This window comes from Beta vulgaris, chromosome 1 (genome assembly GCF_026745355.1).
Source record: "Beta vulgaris subsp. vulgaris cultivar EL10 chromosome 1, EL10.2, whole genome shotgun sequence".
Classification (NCBI taxonomy): Eukaryota; Viridiplantae; Streptophyta; class Magnoliopsida; order Caryophyllales; family Amaranthaceae; genus Beta; species Beta vulgaris.
In genome coordinates, this window is record NC_079202.1 from 58765370 (window position 1) to 58782604 (window position 17235).

The window sequence follows — 17235 nt, forward strand, 5'->3', positions numbered from 1 at the left end:
CTTTTCTGCAAAATGTTATCTGAAGTCAGGATTTCAGTTTCAAGATTTATATTGGGGTTTTATAGAATTAACATTTATCAGCGTTTAGGGTCCTTTGGAATTCTTTACGAAATTCATATCCATGTGCAACATATTGTGTGCCAGACATATTAAGGCAATCGAATAAGAGAACCTGAAGATATAATGAAGGAAAAATTATAACAAAATAATTCCGACCTTCAGATAAAGGGCACAATGACATCACAAATAACATTATATGGAAGGGTAAATAAGATCTTTTATACTATAAATTTATATATATGTAGTCCTTGTGTATCGGCTAAGTTTGAGTCAACATGACACCAATACTTAAAAGTCGATTTGATTCAACTTATTTTGTCTTATCTTATATGAACTTATCTTATAAGTTGAATCGAACATTTTATTTATCTTATGTTTTTTTTTTTTGAGGGGAACCCATCAGAGAACTTATATTATATCTTTCAAAGCAAGCGCTACTACATCACTCGGGATATCGTCCTCCCAAATACGTTGGCCAAGTTCCCACGGTTGGAAGTGAGCCAACATATGTGTAACCTTATTCCCTGAACGTTTGACAAAAGACCAGACAACAATATTAAAAGCGTTAACCAAATCTAATACATCCTCAATAATTAAATGAAACTCGTTAGTCCCCCTATGAGCATGGCGCAAAGCTCGGATCACCATTAAACAATCACTTTCAACTTCAATGTAGCGAAAACCAAGCTCCCTCGCCAACTTCAGCCCATAGTAAACGGCTTTTGCTTCCGCGACTCTAGGAACCCACTCCACCTGTTTTTGAACCACACCAGCAGCAAGCACTTCACCCCACTCGTCTCGGCACACCACTCCAAGTCTACATCCCAAAGCCCCCATACGGCCTGCATCTGTATTGATCTTGACAAAGGAAGCAGGGCTTCGACCACTCCGTGGCAAAAGACTAGCCAACAGCCCCTCCAATCTGGGGTAACCTGTTGATGTTCTTCGCCTCGCTACTAATCTTCGAGGCATACTCCAAGATGGCCTCAGGCTCACGGAGGTCCCCTTCCATCAGCAGCGTGCAGCGAGCCCCCCATATGGCCCATGCTGTGGTTAAAAAAACTCCCCAATCATCCCCCGATAGTAGTTGAGACCACAACCCTCACCAATCACCCACCGTACCTCCCACCATTCCACTGCGCACCTGAAACGAGCTAAGGCTCCAAACCCCTTCCGCCAACGGGCAGCGGAGTAAGGCGTATAACACATTTTCCTCCTCCCTCCCACACACTCCACATACTGCATTGTAGCCCGAGATACGTCGTCCCAAAGCTTGTCGAGTAGGTAAAGCATTTGATACTGCTCGCCAAGCGAACACTTTCACTCGAGGCAGCACATTAGCTATCCATATCTTCGGCCACATATCCATAGCATAAGAGGGAGACCCCTCAGACTCAGCATTAATATCCCCCCATAACGCCTTATATGCAGACCACACCGAGTAACATCCGTCTTTTTCAAGGTCCCAGCAAAGCGTATCCTCCGGCAACCGAGAGCTTATGGGAATACTCAGGACCCTATCCACTTCAAACGGGAAAAAAAATTCCGTAACCAACTCCCTATTCCAACACTTGCGAATTGGATCAATTAAATCCCCCACCCTAGCATTCGGATTCGAACCTCCTTGTGGTGATAAGATTTTTAGAGTTTGCGTCCCAGGTATCCACGCATCTTGCCACAAGGTGGGCTAGGCTGGATTGGCCCGCACTATTGGCCATCTCAATGGTCAAGCTTCACAATCTATATATATTCACCTTTTATATCTATTTTTTTACATAGTGATCTTTTTTTAATAAATCACATGAATTAATATTAGGTTCACACTAATTAATATGGACCATGTCCATATAAGTTTTTAAAACTTATATACTTAGAGTAAAAATTTCATTCTCTAATATGTACACAACCCTTAAACAATTATTCGTACGCTTTACCTCGCCACACGAGACACGACGCATGGATATTGATATACTTCCTCCGTTTCTTTTTACTCGCTACACTTCTCATTTCACGGACTCCTAGGCAATTTTTGGATAAGAGAGAGGTAGAGAGTAATAAGAAAAGAGACCCATGTGGGAGGAGAGAGATAGAGAGAGTTTATTGCCCAAAAAAGAAGTGTAGCAAGTAATGTGAAACTTCCCATAATGGAAAGTGTAGCGAGTAAAAAGAAACGGAGGAAGTAAATGCAATGGGGGACGTGGCTTTATTGTACTTTTAAGTTGTCGTGGGTCTAATATAACTTTTTTTCCCTGAGAGGAAATTACTTGATCATTCATAACATGCAACTATGTTGAATAATATTACCTCTCTATTTTTTAGTTGCATCATTTGATTTTATGACACTATTTAAAAATTAATTTTGTTAAACTATCTCGTATTATTATATAAGAAAAAAATGGTCAAGTGGGGTTTTATTAGATCCGTCTCAATGCGACGATTACAAATATCAATTTTTTTAAAAACTTTTTACTTATACCCAATAAGAGATATTAACGTTCAAAGAATCGTCTCGACAAATGTGAAAAAGCAAATATTGCAACTAAAAAAATACAAAGGTTAATACAGTTGGTCTTGTAAGAGACCGTCTAATTTTAACTTAAAATTAGGCACAAACCAAGCCCAATATTAAGAGTAGAACATGTCAACTTTTTTAATATAGTGACTAGTTTAATCTATTTAGAGACCAGATTAATCTATTTCGTGACCAGTTTAATCTATTGAGTAATGACATTCTTTAATCCATTCAGTGGCTAGTTTAATCCGTTCGGTAAAACTAACGAGTTTTTTTTTGAAATTATCTGTTGTAGTTCGATAATCAAGAAAGAACAGAAGAAGAACAGAAGAGATGACTAGGATAGTGCTGGGTTAGAGTGAAATGGAATGGACTTGTTAGAAAAATTCAGTTGGGATTCGTCTAATTTTGTGTTAAAATTAGACCGCCTATTCTAATAATTTGTGGATAATATATTTGTACTATAGCGTAATTAATAGAAATAGAATATAAATTCCTAAATTTGTGAAAACAATCAAGAGAGACAAAAAAATAAGTTTTATGCTATATTAGTATAATTTTGGAGACATTTGGCAAGGGACGGTAAATAATTGTTCCTTCGATTCCCCCTTAGGGGGTCAAGGAGAGCTAACGGATATCACATTCAAGATCGCGAAAATGCAATTTCTTCATTGCACTTTTAAGCTAAATAGATCCTTAGCGGGCGCCTTTCGAGAGCTCCCGAATTTCTTGGAAAGCGGTAGCAACACTGACTTCGGTAGGAGGTCACCATTCGTCGTTTTGAGTCTTTTCACGTCGTAGTATAAAAACCCAAAAACGCGTCCGTACAATTTCCGCAAGGAAATTAAATGAGGACGTTCCTATTAATCGGGGAAAAATTTCACTGTTAAACCCCAGCCTCCCCTTCCCGAAAGAGCGAGGGCGTCCTGCCTCTCAGGTCACCTCCTGCATCTCTTTGAAAGGGGCCAGAACGTTTATGAATAAGCTACTAAGAAAGTAACTTCCTTTTAAGCATAAGAAAGCAGGCCGGCCCAACTATTACTCAGTTTCTTTTATAAGTCTCAACTATGGATTATTCCTGCAGGTTCCAAGTTTACCATCTTGTGATTTTTATAAGTCCTGAGTTACTTATAAACGGTTTAAAAGGTAAGATTTTTACACGTTGGCCCCATTTTATAGGTCTTTGTCACTTGCTGAAAGTGTTAGAAGATCGTAAATATTTAAGAATCTTAACTTCTAAACCGGTTATAAGTAACTTAGGACCTATGAAAATCATAAGATAGTAAGCTTGGGACCTGCAGGAATTAATCCATAATTGGGACTTACAAAAAAAAAAAGGTAATGTTTAGGCTCTCTCTTACAAATTTTTCCTATAATTTTAAATTCGAGCATATTACACATAGAAATTGTTCAAAAAAACTTAAAATTTACTAACTGGTCTTAACTCATTGAGTTTTTTCAGTGAAACTTAAGTTGTACTTGTAGCACAACTGCACAAGGATAGACTTAACGTTGTTAAAATGAAGTTGTTTGACCTTTACACAATAGTACAGGGAGGCTTGAATTAAAGATCCAATATCCTTCTAAATTGTTCATCTTTAATTAACTTGAATTTAGAGGAATTATAGAAGTACAATGTAATCCTGTAAAAAGTTAATTTGTTAAATTTTGTTCATATTTATGCTTAGATGGGTTAAATGCAAAACGATTAACCCGTTCTATCAACAAGATGGTGTGAGTTGACACCTACTTAAAAGGGCTTGTTAGTGTCAAGGATTTTGAATTGCTTTTATGTGGCACAAACACTAACGTGGCATGCACAACACAATTCATGACTAGCTCTAGCTTGAGGGGTCGTTTGGTTCAAGGTATGGTATGAAATAGAAAGGAAATAAAAATTATTAAAGAAGAGGAATGGTAACAAAAATGGTTAGCTTTATTAGGTGTTTGGATCAAACCATGGAATGAAATGGAATGGTAACCATTACCACCAATTACTGTATTTTGTTATTTGAGGGGGAGGGAAGGGTAACAAATTGGGGGAGTCCATTACCATCAAGTAATGTAATGGTAATGGATTGATGAGGAGTTTAATTAACCAAACAGAAAGAAAGTGATTCGGTAATTGATTCCGTTTCTTGAAGCCCAAAACTACGAACCAAACGTGCTCTCAATCTATTTATGACCCTAGTATACTATTTAATTACATGATTAGTCAATCCAATTACGTAAAGTAGGGCACTCTATGAAATGTATAAATTAGTTTTAGTAAATTAATAATCATTTTTGTATGTAATACCCCTCTATCTTAAATTTATAGTCACACATTTCTACTATGTAGAAATTGATGTATGAATAAACTATCACAATTTTATAATAATGATGATGATGATGATGATAATAATAATAATAATAATAATAATAATAATAATAATAATAATAATAATAATAATAATAATAATAATAATAATAATAATAATAATAATAATAATAACAACAACAGTGTTAATAATAATAATACTAATAATTTGAGATTAATTTAACTCTTTTATAGTTACCATTATTGAGTACTAAAGAGATAGTAAAATAAATTGTTTAATCTATATTGTAAATGCTTTTCAATAATTTTTTTTGCCAGTTACGTACTTAATTATGAGGACTGAGCTATAAATTAGTCATATTTTATTTTTGGTGGATAAATTAGTCATATTTATCGACGAATGTTTTGTCCTATTTTTTGTTTCAATTCCTTTTCCAATGCATATTTTTTGGTTACAGATTATAAAATTCAAAATTTAAAACTGCACATTGCCATAAATTTAAAATAATATTAAAATTTACGTAAAATTGCCTCAACACCCTAAACTATAACTTGCGTGCACGTAGCACACAAACTTTGGCTATTTGCCAAAATATCACGAACTACAGACTTGATGTAGTGCTTATCATTATTAATGACACCAAAGCTACCTTTTTTTTTTGCTAGTGACAACATGGGATACCATACCAGTCCCATCTTGCTTCTACAAGTACATGTCTTATTCTCCAAGTCTCCAACAACCAAAAAAACTTACCTTTGGTATCATTAATAATATACACTGCACCAAATAATAGTTCTTGATATTTTTACTATTAGTCAAAGTTTTTAGTGCAATGTACATCTAAGGCATAATTTGAGGTATTGAGATTAATTTTGCCTAGAATTTATGTTCAAAATTTTGACTATATATAGGACCGTGACATGTCATGATGTCAAATGGAAATATCACCAGAGTTAGGCAATTCAATGATGTGGATGGATATTGTGCCTTTCACTCTGTGTTGGATGTGCACAAAAGAAATCATTTCTTCAAAGTTATCCTAGGAAAAAGACATTATCGAATCAGATAATGCATGGCAATCTTCACGTGCATGCAAGAAAGGCATATTTTTGGATTGCTACTTTGTTGTTTTCTTGTTTGTTCATATATGTCATATCTTCACATGCATAACTTTAGGCTGCTCTTTATACACGGCTATGTGACTGTGAATATGTACGTAAATGAGTGTAATCCATTAAAGTTTTTGCCTTTTAACATACCTCGTTCTAGACTTATATATCAAATTTGACATTATATTCAACTTCTCTTTCTCGTAGTTTTTTTTTACAAATTCCAAAACAACTATCTAAAATTCTAACAATGGAAATGAACATATTAAAAGTAACATACACACAAAAATCACTTAATTTGAACACAAAAATCACTTAATTTGAACCCAAATGCCTGTACTAGGTATACCCTGGTGCACCACGAACAACAAATAATAACCGGGTGGGGAAATGTTAGTGGATTCGGGTGTCGTAACATTGACTTGAAATTGATTGGGTCCTATAGACGTAGCAGACTGCATAGTGTTGGTTAGGACCAACAACCTCTGGCTCATTGAGAAGGAATGTGTATTGAAGGGTGGTCTAAGCATGGTAACCATGATTGAAGCCTGGTCAATTAACCCAAAAACTAAAAACTTAACCTCCAATACTTGTGCATATTGGACCTTAGAACCCGAATCTGGAGTGATAATAATGGGTCGGAGAACCGTTTTATTGGGATTCAAATATGGTGGTGAAAATGCCTCTAAGCTAAGTTCAGTTGGGTACAACACATGGGTGAACCTATTGACCATATGCGGATTGCTCCCACCCACTAAAACTCGCCCATCTCGCATCACAATTGCACTAGAGTGGTACATTCGTGGGATTTGACTTGAATTTTGGGTCTCGAATCTGGATCCCAAGGCATTATTCGGGTGGTAGATCACTGGTTCGAGGACCGGGTCACGACCTAACTCCCATCCAGCGGTACCCGACCCAGCCCCATTAATTAACAAGATATCACCATTAGGAAGAACAATCATATCACCCATGACACGAGCCATGGGCATAGTTTCCATGACCCAAGTAGAATTGCGACTATTAATATTAATTCTTGCACACGTATTTAGAGCTGGCAAAAATTGACCTGAACGTGCCTTCAAGTATGACCCTGAAGGAGCACCCCCACATATTAACACTTCTACTACCATATTCAATAACCCCATCTCCAAATTCCTCAATGGTAAAAGAACCGCAGACCCTGAGCTCGGATAGCTACGTGGGTCACCACCCGGGATAGTAGGGTAAGTTCGTACAACCAAATTATTAGTATAATCAAGCAAAATAGCCCGATTATTAGCAAAAATAAACAAGTTCCCATCTACATTAAGGAACACAAAAGGGTACAAGTTATTCTCCATTTTAGCATCATTAGTTTGTGCTAAAAACGGCAACTTGTATAGCTTAGATGAAGAAAATGTTGTTTTTGGATAAAATTCATAGTTGAAAGCTCTCCTACCACCAACAACTATCAATCGACCATCAGGTAAAGCATGATCAGTAGCATACCATCGACGAATTAACAACTTGTTAGGCATCTCAACCCAATCACAAGCCTCACAAGATGGTTGAAATGTTCTAGCCACTCGCGCTCCATCGTTGTAACCACCTGTTTGTACGAGAGTACCATTAGCGAGGGTGGCACCAGAGGAGCACCACGTATCGGTTAGCACCATCAGAGGGCGGAAGGTGTTGGATAGAGAGTCATACTCTACGGAGTGAGCCGTGCAATCAGTCGTCATGGCTAAGTCGTAAGGATCCTTGCGACACTTGCCGTTAGACAGGGAGATATTCGAGGGGCCGAAATCTGTCCTGTCTAAGATAATAACACGGTCGTTGTTTAAGAGTTGCATGTGCATGGCGGAAACGCCGATGCTTTTTTGTAGGAGCTGCCATTGTATATTACTTGTACTCGCCGCAGTACAAGTAGTACAAGTGCGGGAGAGGAGGATGAACAAGGATGATATGAGGAGGATATAATGTGACATGATCGATCCTGCTAACGGAAATCCCGAGACGCTAGATAAGAATATGAAATAATGTGACGTGAATACGTTTTGAGTTTTGGTGTATTTGGTGTTTTTGGGTTTTGGTACGGTGATGATGGGAATATGTTTATCTATGGGTTTAGTGTAGCTGGTTTTTGTTCTTTTCTTTGTTGTAAAGGAAATTGAGAGGGACATATCACATATGCATTTTTGGCTAAAGACTATTAATACACGTTAATTAGGAATCTGATGTGAACATGCACTTTGATAAGGGTTTTTATTCTTGAGGGCTAGTATGTGTATTTGAATTTTAAACGACTGATTTTGTTCTACACCTGCAAAGTTATTATTGGAGTACTAGGAATATATTCCTAATATGTAACAAGAATATAGTAGTTAGCGATTAACCAGTTCATTATATCTTTTCCCCTTGCATTGTTTTCAAAAGTTTTATAGCAATCTTTAGTTAAAAGTGCATTCTTAAATTCTAGTGTATTCATTTTGTGTTTTTTAAATCGATAACTAGTATTTTAGCCCGTCGTGCGATGTATCAGGTCAGTGAAAATAAACAAATATGTTGTTATTCTTAAATTTCATAATCAATTTTGCCAATTTTCGTATTTCTTGTCCATTAAGAAATTGAAAAGTTTACGTCATGACGTGATAAGTAAAAAAAATGAAAGGTTTAAGTTTGAAAATAATAGCTTAAAAAGGAATTGTGGTAAGAGAGTGTGACATCAATAGTCTCTTGTTAGTTACGTAATAAGAGTATTCGAGATGTATATACTTGTTTAAGTCTTTTTAGTCAAGTATAATTATTATAAAACTTTATCATATTTTATTTTTAACATTATCAGACAATAAAGTCGTCATAATATATTGATGTTTAAGGTCTTACATTTTATTTCAATGTTCACGTGTTTGAGACCTTGTAATTACACAATATTTATTTTTTAAAATTGAGAAGTACACATGTGCATAAAGCATTTCCATTAGAAGATTGATCAGGAGAGTGTCACGTGACATATAGACTTCCTTAGGCACGACTTTTAATATACTTGTATAGATAGATTTTGTCTTTAAAAGGTGCAAGTTGAAGCGTGGCGTGGTTAATGTAAGTGCACATTTGGTATACATGGGAATCTAATTACTTTCTTTGTGTGAATTTTGATTGATTAAGGGGTGTGGGTAATTGAATTCTCACAATTTATGGGAATTTCAGTTTCCCAAGGAATTTCCATTCCATCCGTTTGCTCAAGTTCCTATCAACCAAACAACTTCTCAAATGAAAAACTCATGAGAATTTTCATTGCCTACACAAATTCCTATCAACCAAACGAGCACTTAAATTTCACTTCATTTAGTTATTCCAATTATGGGTGAGGGCTTTCATTTCTTCTTCTTTTCTCTTCATCCCAGCATAAAGCAGTCCTTACAAATTGTGAAAATTGAAGTGATTAATTGTTTAACTACTTTGTTTTTTAATCTATACAAACTTTTTTGTTTTGTTTTACGCTTGTTAACGCATAATTTTGACTGTTAATATATTTAATTATGAATAAGTAAATATTATAATCATAATGTTTTGATATATTTGAAACGTATGTTGAGATGTGTGAAATCTCACATTAAAATGAAATAGAGAGAATATATCTTACGCATCGCGACAAGCTATAAGTAACTATTACATCAACCCAGCTACCAAGATATTCAAATGGTTCAAACAGAAGGTTACATTTTTAATTTTTATATATATTCCCTCCGTCCTATAATATACTCGTATTTGTTTATTTTTTACACAGTATCCAAAATAAACATTTGATCTTAAATATCTTCAATTCCTTATTAATAAAAAAATATAAAAAGTTAATATTAGGAAACTACACATTGAGGCGAATATAACAAGACCCCAAATGAATATATATTTTTATATATATGCAAATGAGAATATTTGATCAAATATCTTAAAGTTTGACATCAAAAGAGAGAAACAAATACGGACAATATTATGAGACGAAGGAAGTATTTAATAGATTTTTTTGTTGTTGCTATCAAGCTAGATACATAAATACAAACGTGTAAACTGGCCTAGAATTTACCAAGCTAAGGCCTACCAGAAAAAGAAGGCAAAGCATAAAGCCGATAAAGGCAATAACGCTTTCAGTCTTTTATATTGCAATCAAACTGCAAATATATATATATATATATATATATATATATATATATATATATATATATATATATATATATATATATTTATTATATAAGGGAAGGGGTGAGCAATGGTGTCCTATTTTGAAATGCCTATTTTGCCCCTCTTTTCTTTCTAAATTACAACTTCACTTACAAACTACAACCTATGAAAAAATTGACTTGAAATCAAAGTGTCCACTATCTTTACAATTTATGAAGTATTGTACTTAATTCAAAAATCAACTAAAAAATTATAATATTAGAAATCATAAATAAATTCAATAAAATTTCTATTTTGTTCATAGAATTTAACTTTGAAAAGTTTAAAAAAAAAAAGAATGGTGAGAAACTTAAGTGACAGAAACTAAACCAATCAAATTTTGCAAATAAAAACAATTATACTTCGTGTGTCTAATGTTCAAATTTTGACTCTTATGCCGAAGAAAATCGAGTTTCTATTTCGAAAAAATTCAAGCACGCATCGCGTGCAAAAAATTCTAGTATATATATATATATATAGGGGCAAGATCACATAAGAATGCTCCTTACATGAGAAATGAGAATGAATCTCAACCACACGATTGAATTAGTTACAACACTTGTTCATTAGAGTTATACCCTCTTAAAAAAATTTGAGGCAAAAAAAACAAAGTTCTTTTTGAATTTTTTTTCTTCTAATATTCTTTTTTTTGGAGTTACATCACTTTTTCATTAGAGTTACGTCACTTATTCATAAGAGTTATAGCGCATAAAATTTATTCTCATTTCTCATGTAAGTAGGCATTCTCATATGAACTCACTTCTATATATATATATATATATATATGGTTGGGATCCAGTGAGAATACCCCCTTATGTGAGAACACATACTTATATGAGAACACTTTAAAATTTAGAACATACACAAATATATTTTTTTTAGAACATGAGAGTATAATCAATACATATACATATATAAATGTTCTGAAATATCAAACTTATGTTCTAAATTTATTCAAACATGTTCTGAATTATTTCAATGATGTTCTGAAATATTGCAAGTGTGTTCTAAATTAAATTTATTCAAACATGTTATTTATCATTTCAAACATGTTCCAAATTATTTCAATTGTGTTCTAAAACTTTTCAAACATGTTCTGAATTACTTCAAATATGTTTCAATTCATTTTAATTTCGAGTGAGAACATATATCATATGTGAGAATAAAGGTAGGTCAGAACATGATGTACATCGTTTTAGAACGTGATATACAATATTTTAGAACATGATGTACATCATTTTATAACACGATCTACGTCGTTTTAGAACATGATGTATCCGTTTTAGAACATGTTGCTCAGTATTTTAGAACATGATATACATTAATTTAGAACATGATATACATCTTTCATGCGTTGATCATGTATGGTGATATGGTGAGTATAATCGAAACGATATAATGTGGAATACCAAAATTTCAATCAATACCACTATAATATCTTTTTGTTTCTCTGGATGATGAAGTAGGAAGGCTTCCTACTTTCGTTCATTCATTTAAGTTGGTAAAAAGGATAAATCATATAGTAAGAAAACAAAAATCGAACAACAATCTACACTTAAGCTGAATGACGCCATTGAAATCGAACAAAATCAAACAAAAAAATCGAACAATAATCTGCATTAAAATAAAAAAAATCGAACAAAAATCTGCAAGTCAAGAATATCAAAATAAAAATTTCGAATAAAACCTGTTGAATTGTGGAAAGAATAGTGTGAAATCCGCAAAAATCGAACTAAAACTTTGAAAAATTACTCCATGAATGACGCCATAGAGGAGAGAGAAAGTTGTGCAAAACCTAGAGAGAGAAAAAAAAATGACACCATAGACGTGAAAGTTTGTGGGGAAGAAGGAAGAAGGGGAGTAAGGGTATACCTAATTACAAAAAATGTCATTACTTATAAGTGTATTTAGAATAGTTAGATTAAATTAGATCTAAAGGTCCAGATTTGTTCTAACATAAAAAAGTGTTCTCACATAGAGGAGGTGTTCTCACTATATATATATATATATATATATATTGTACTACTAAAAACCCAAGATTTCTGATTACCACATTCCGTTCCGGTGATGTTGGCGACGTTAATAGTTCTTCGCCGGACATTGTGGTGCTCTGGTTGTGATGTGACAGTGTTGGCCCGCGACAATGAGATGGTGCTTTGGTAGTGGTGTGTGGCCGAGGTGTGGCTCTGATGATGGTGCATCGGTCCGCCGATAGTGATAGGTTAAAAAAAGCAGTTGAATTATAATAGTATTACTTTTTAATGGACCATGTATCCCAAATAAGAAAGAGTTTAAACAATGTATCTATTAAAAAGAAACCACCATTTAAAGAAAATGTAGCAATTAATAAAACGAATAGAGTATTTCTAATCAGTTATTAATAAGGTATCAAAGTCCAATGAACGCTAATAGCTTACTAAGCAATACGGTCAAAACATTGATGAAGGGTTTAAGAGATTCCTATTAAATTACACGAACACTAATTAACAACTTAATTAATCTAGAGAAAGTAGGGCATGATTTATTGAATATGACATGACTAATTTCGTTATGTAATCATTTCTTTGAAGTTATAGTTATTGGATAACGACATGATTGACAATGCACGCATGGCAGCCTTTATGTACATGATTGCATGAAACTTGAAAGGCATATGTTTGGATTGCTACTTAATGATCTCCAAATCAAACTGACCATGAGTTTATCTCTCTTATTTTTCTGTGCTCACAAGTCACATGATCACAGCATAAAGTATGTGTTTCGTTCTAGTCTTTTTAGCCTCCAAAAGCATTAGGTGGATAGTATTTGACGTACTTGTTGCAGAAAATATAGTTCATGCAATGGTCACATATTATTTTTGCGTTATTGTCTTTCACATCGACACATCCTTTACGTATAATATATTAACTTGTTTTTTAAAAAAAATGATAAGAACTTTGGGTTGCCCTCTTGCACAGGATCCTTACCAGAATCCCATTATAAGCCAGACACCTCCAATCCCCTTCATTTCTTAAACCTCAAGCAAATGTTTAGGACAGGAATTGAACTCTAGACCTTGTTAAGGAAAATGAATGAAAAAGCTAACCACTTGATCCAACCCCAATAACTTTTACGTTTATTAACTTAGTAAAGAAGAATAAGTTCAATTTAACTTATACTTACTCGTATATATCTTAATTCTTGCAATATATTACTTGCAACAATTTTCTTTTTGGTAAATGATTATACAAAGAAAATCTTGATATATAAGAATATGAGCCATGTTTCGCCAACCTCTTCTCCTTGGTTCATGTGCCTTTTACAAATGTTGCAATAATAAGTAACGGAGAAGTTAGTGTAAGTTATATATAGCAAGCATAATAGAAATACTTCATCCCTAACAAAATATATGTTACACTTTCAAAAACACATATTTATAGGCATATTTTTTTTTTTGAAGAGCAGGGAAATATAGAGAAGGAAAAAGGGGACCCATATCATAGAAGAGATATAGAGAGAGATTGCTGCCTAAAAAAAAAGTGTAAGATCTATTCTATTACAACCATATTTAGAAAGTGTAACATTTATTTTGTTACGGAGAAAGTAATTTAAATCTATCTATTCCAATAACTTTAATACATATCCTTTGATAAAAATTAATATTACTCCTTCTGTTCTATATTAGTGCAACACTCCTTTGTGCACAAAGTTTTGAATTACCGTAGATAAGGACTTGGGACATGTGAGTTATATTATTTATTATAAAAATTTATTTGAAAGTAGTTAGTTAGTTTGTTATATATATATATATATATATATATATATATATATATATATATATATATATATATTGTAGAAATATGCCTTGAATCATTGTGCATCGAAGGTGTTCGAAGAAATGCGTCAAAAAGGGGTTTCGGGAGACCGCCCGATCGGGTCGGGCGTGGCCGCCCGATCGGGCCCGCAACGACGCTGAGGAAAGGAGTAAAAGCTGTACGCCCGATGGCATCGGGCTGGTTCGCCCGATCGGGCGAGTCACCGAACAACGACTCGGGCGACTTCGCCCGACCGGGCGCGCAACGAAACTGGGGAGGAAGTAAATTACCGCCCGATCGGGCGGGTTCGCCCGACCCGATCGGGCGGCTGCCCGGTTAACGCGTTTTCGCGTTTTTCTGACGGGATATAAATACTCTGTTTATATTCTAGGGTTTCTTATCACGAAATACATTCTTTTCTCTCTGTAATCTGTTCTTCTCATATAATAAAATATTCTCCCTCTCTCTGCCGTGGATGTAGCCAAATTGGTGAACCACGTAAATCTGTTGTCTGTTTTTATCGTTTTTTGCATTCATAATTTGTTTCTCTCTCACGTCCGTTATAACAAATTGGTATCAAGAGCTTTGGTGATCGATCTGTGTGAGAAAGATGTCTGGGATGAATGTCAAAATTGATAAATTTACTGGGAGGAATAGTTTTAGTCTGTGGCAAATCAAGATGCGGGCTTTACTGAAGCAACAGGGGTTGTGGGCACCGTTGGCCAAGAAGGCAACGGATTCGGTTACCGCTGAGATGGAAATTCTGGAGGAGAAAGCACATTCAACAATTATGTTGTGTCTGTCTGACGACATAATTACTGAAGTTGCGGAGCAGGACACTGCTGCTGGTCTGTGGTTGCAGTTAGAGAGTTTGTACATGACGAAATCTCTAACCAACAAGTTGCTTTTGAAGCAACGTCTGTTCAGCCTGCGTATGCAGGAAGGTACGTCTTTAAGAGATCATTTAGATAAATTAAATACCATCTTACTAGATCTGCGAAATATTGATGTTAAAGTAGATGATGAGGATGCTGCTTTAATTCTGTTGGTATCTTTGCCTATGTCATATGAGAATTTTGTGGATTCATTTATTGTTGGTAAAGATAGTCTGTCGTTAGAAGAAGTAAGATCTGCTCTGCATACTAGAGAAGTCCGTCACCAGGCTTCTGGGTCTAGTACAGAAAATCAGGCATCTGGATTAGTAGTTACTGGAGGGAAGGGACAAAAGAAATCTGGTAAAAAGAAAACGAACTTTAAAAATTCGAATTCTAAGGGTCCTAAAACTACTGATATCTGTAATTACTGTAAGGAGAAGGGGCATTGGAAGAATGAGTTCCTAAGAAAAAGAAACAGCAGGATAAAAGTGAAGGTTCTGCTGCTTTGGCAGAAACTGGAGGTGATTCTGAGGAAGATCTGGCCCTAGTAGTTAATAGCCAGTCACATTGTAGGGATGTGTGGGTTCTTGATTCTGGGGCATCGTATCATATTAGTCCATGCAGGGAGTGGTTTCAACTTACAAGCAGATAGATGGAGGCAATGTTTCTATGGCTAACAGTGCTGCCTGCAAAGTAGTTGGGATAGGCTCTATAAGGGTGAGGACTCATGATGGTACACTCTGTACCTTGAACGAAGTTAGGCATGTTCCATTAATGACAAAGAATCTGATATCTCTGAGTCTTCTAGATAGTAAGGGGTTCAGTTTTCAAGGTGAAGGTGGAGCTATGAGTGTCTACAAGGGTTCAAAGGTGGTTCTGAAAGGTATTAAAGTTGGTACCTTATATATTCTTCAGGGGTCTACTATGACAGATTCTGCTGCTGTTGCATCATCTGAGATTCACAAGGAGGAGTTGACCAAGTTGTGGCATATGAGACTTGGGCACATGGGTGAAAGAGGGATGCAAATTCTGTCAAAAGGGATCTTCTATGTGGGCACAAGGTGCAGAGCCTAGAGTTTTGTGAACACTGTGTGTTTGGGAAGCTTCATCGCAGCAAGTTTCCAAAGGCGGTTCATACAACTAAAGGTACACTTGATTATATTCACTCTGATTGTTGGGGACCTTCCCGAGTTGCATCTATTGGAGGTCACAGGTATTTTGTGTCTATGATTGATGATTATTCAAGAATGACTTGGGTGATTATGATGAAGCATAAAAGTGATGCTTTCAAGAATTTCAAACAGTGGAAGGTTTTAGTGGAAAATCAAGTTGAAAGGAAGATCAAAAGGCTGCGAACTGATAATGGTCTGGAGTTCTGTTGGTCTGAGTTCGATGAGTTCTGCAAAAATGAAGGGATTGCTCGCCATCATACTGTTAGAAACACGCCACAACAGAATGGAGTTGCAGAACGCATGAATCAGACACTTCTGGAGAGGGCAAGGTGCATGCTCTCAAATGCTGGGATGGCTAGGAGGTTTTGGGCAGAAGCTGTAAGTACAGCTTGCTATCTGATCAATCGGGGACCCCACACAGGTATTGACTGCAAGACACCTTATGAGGTGTGGTCTGGTAAGCCTGCAGATTACTCTTTGTTGAGAATTTTTGGTTCTACTGTCTATTATCATGTAAATGAGGGAAAATTAGAACCTAGAGCTAAGAAGGGTAGATTTGTTGGTTTTGGGATTGGGGTTAAGGGTATAGAGTATGGTCACCTTCTGAAAATCGTGTCATACTTAGTAGGAATGTAATATTTGATGAAAATTCCATGCTTAACCCTTCTGTAAAGTCTACTGTGGATCCGTCAGTGGAGATGTTGATAAACAGGTGGAGCTGCAAGTCACTCAGGCTGAGAGTGAATCACAGCACCAAGGTGGAGAAGATCAACATGAAGAAGAGCCATCTGAAATTCATCAACCAAGCATAGCACTTGATAGAGCTAGAAGAGTTGGTGTGGGGCCTCCAAAGAGGTATGGTTTTGAAGATATGGTGGCCTATGCACTTCAGGTTGCTGAGGAGGTGGAGGTTGAAAATCATGAGCCATCCACCTATAAGGAAGCTGTTTCTGGAAGTGAGTCTACTTTATGGCTTGCTGCAATGGGAGATGAGATGGAGTCTCTCGATAAAAATCAGACTTGGGAGTTAGTTAAACGTCCTAAGGAAGGAAGATTGTGACATGCAAATGGGTCTTCAAGAAGAAAGAGGGGTCTTCACCTACTGAGGGGGTTAAATATAAAGCTCGGGTTGTTGCAAGAGGGTTCACACAAAGGGAAGGGGTAGATTATAATGAGATTTTCTCACCAG

At 35.5% G+C, this 17235-nt stretch overlaps 1 protein-coding gene across 1 annotated transcript; it reads right to left on the reverse strand.

Annotated features, from left to right (window-relative positions):
- Positions 1-6291: 6291 nt before the first annotated feature.
- Positions 6292-8278, reverse strand: LOC104887808 (aldehyde oxidase GLOX). Its single transcript, XM_010672562.3, has one exon. The coding sequence runs from the start codon at positions 8165-8167 to the stop codon at positions 6314-6316; it is 1854 nt and encodes a 617-aa protein (XP_010670864.3). The 5' UTR covers positions 8168-8278; the 3' UTR covers positions 6292-6313.
- Positions 8279-17235: the final 8957 nt, after the last annotated feature.

Excerpts from the sequence above, each read along its gene's own strand:
- LOC104887808 (XM_010672562.3), bottom strand. The coding sequence starts at position 8,167 with ATGTCCCTCTCAATTTCCTTTACAACAAAGAAAAGAACAAAAACCAGC.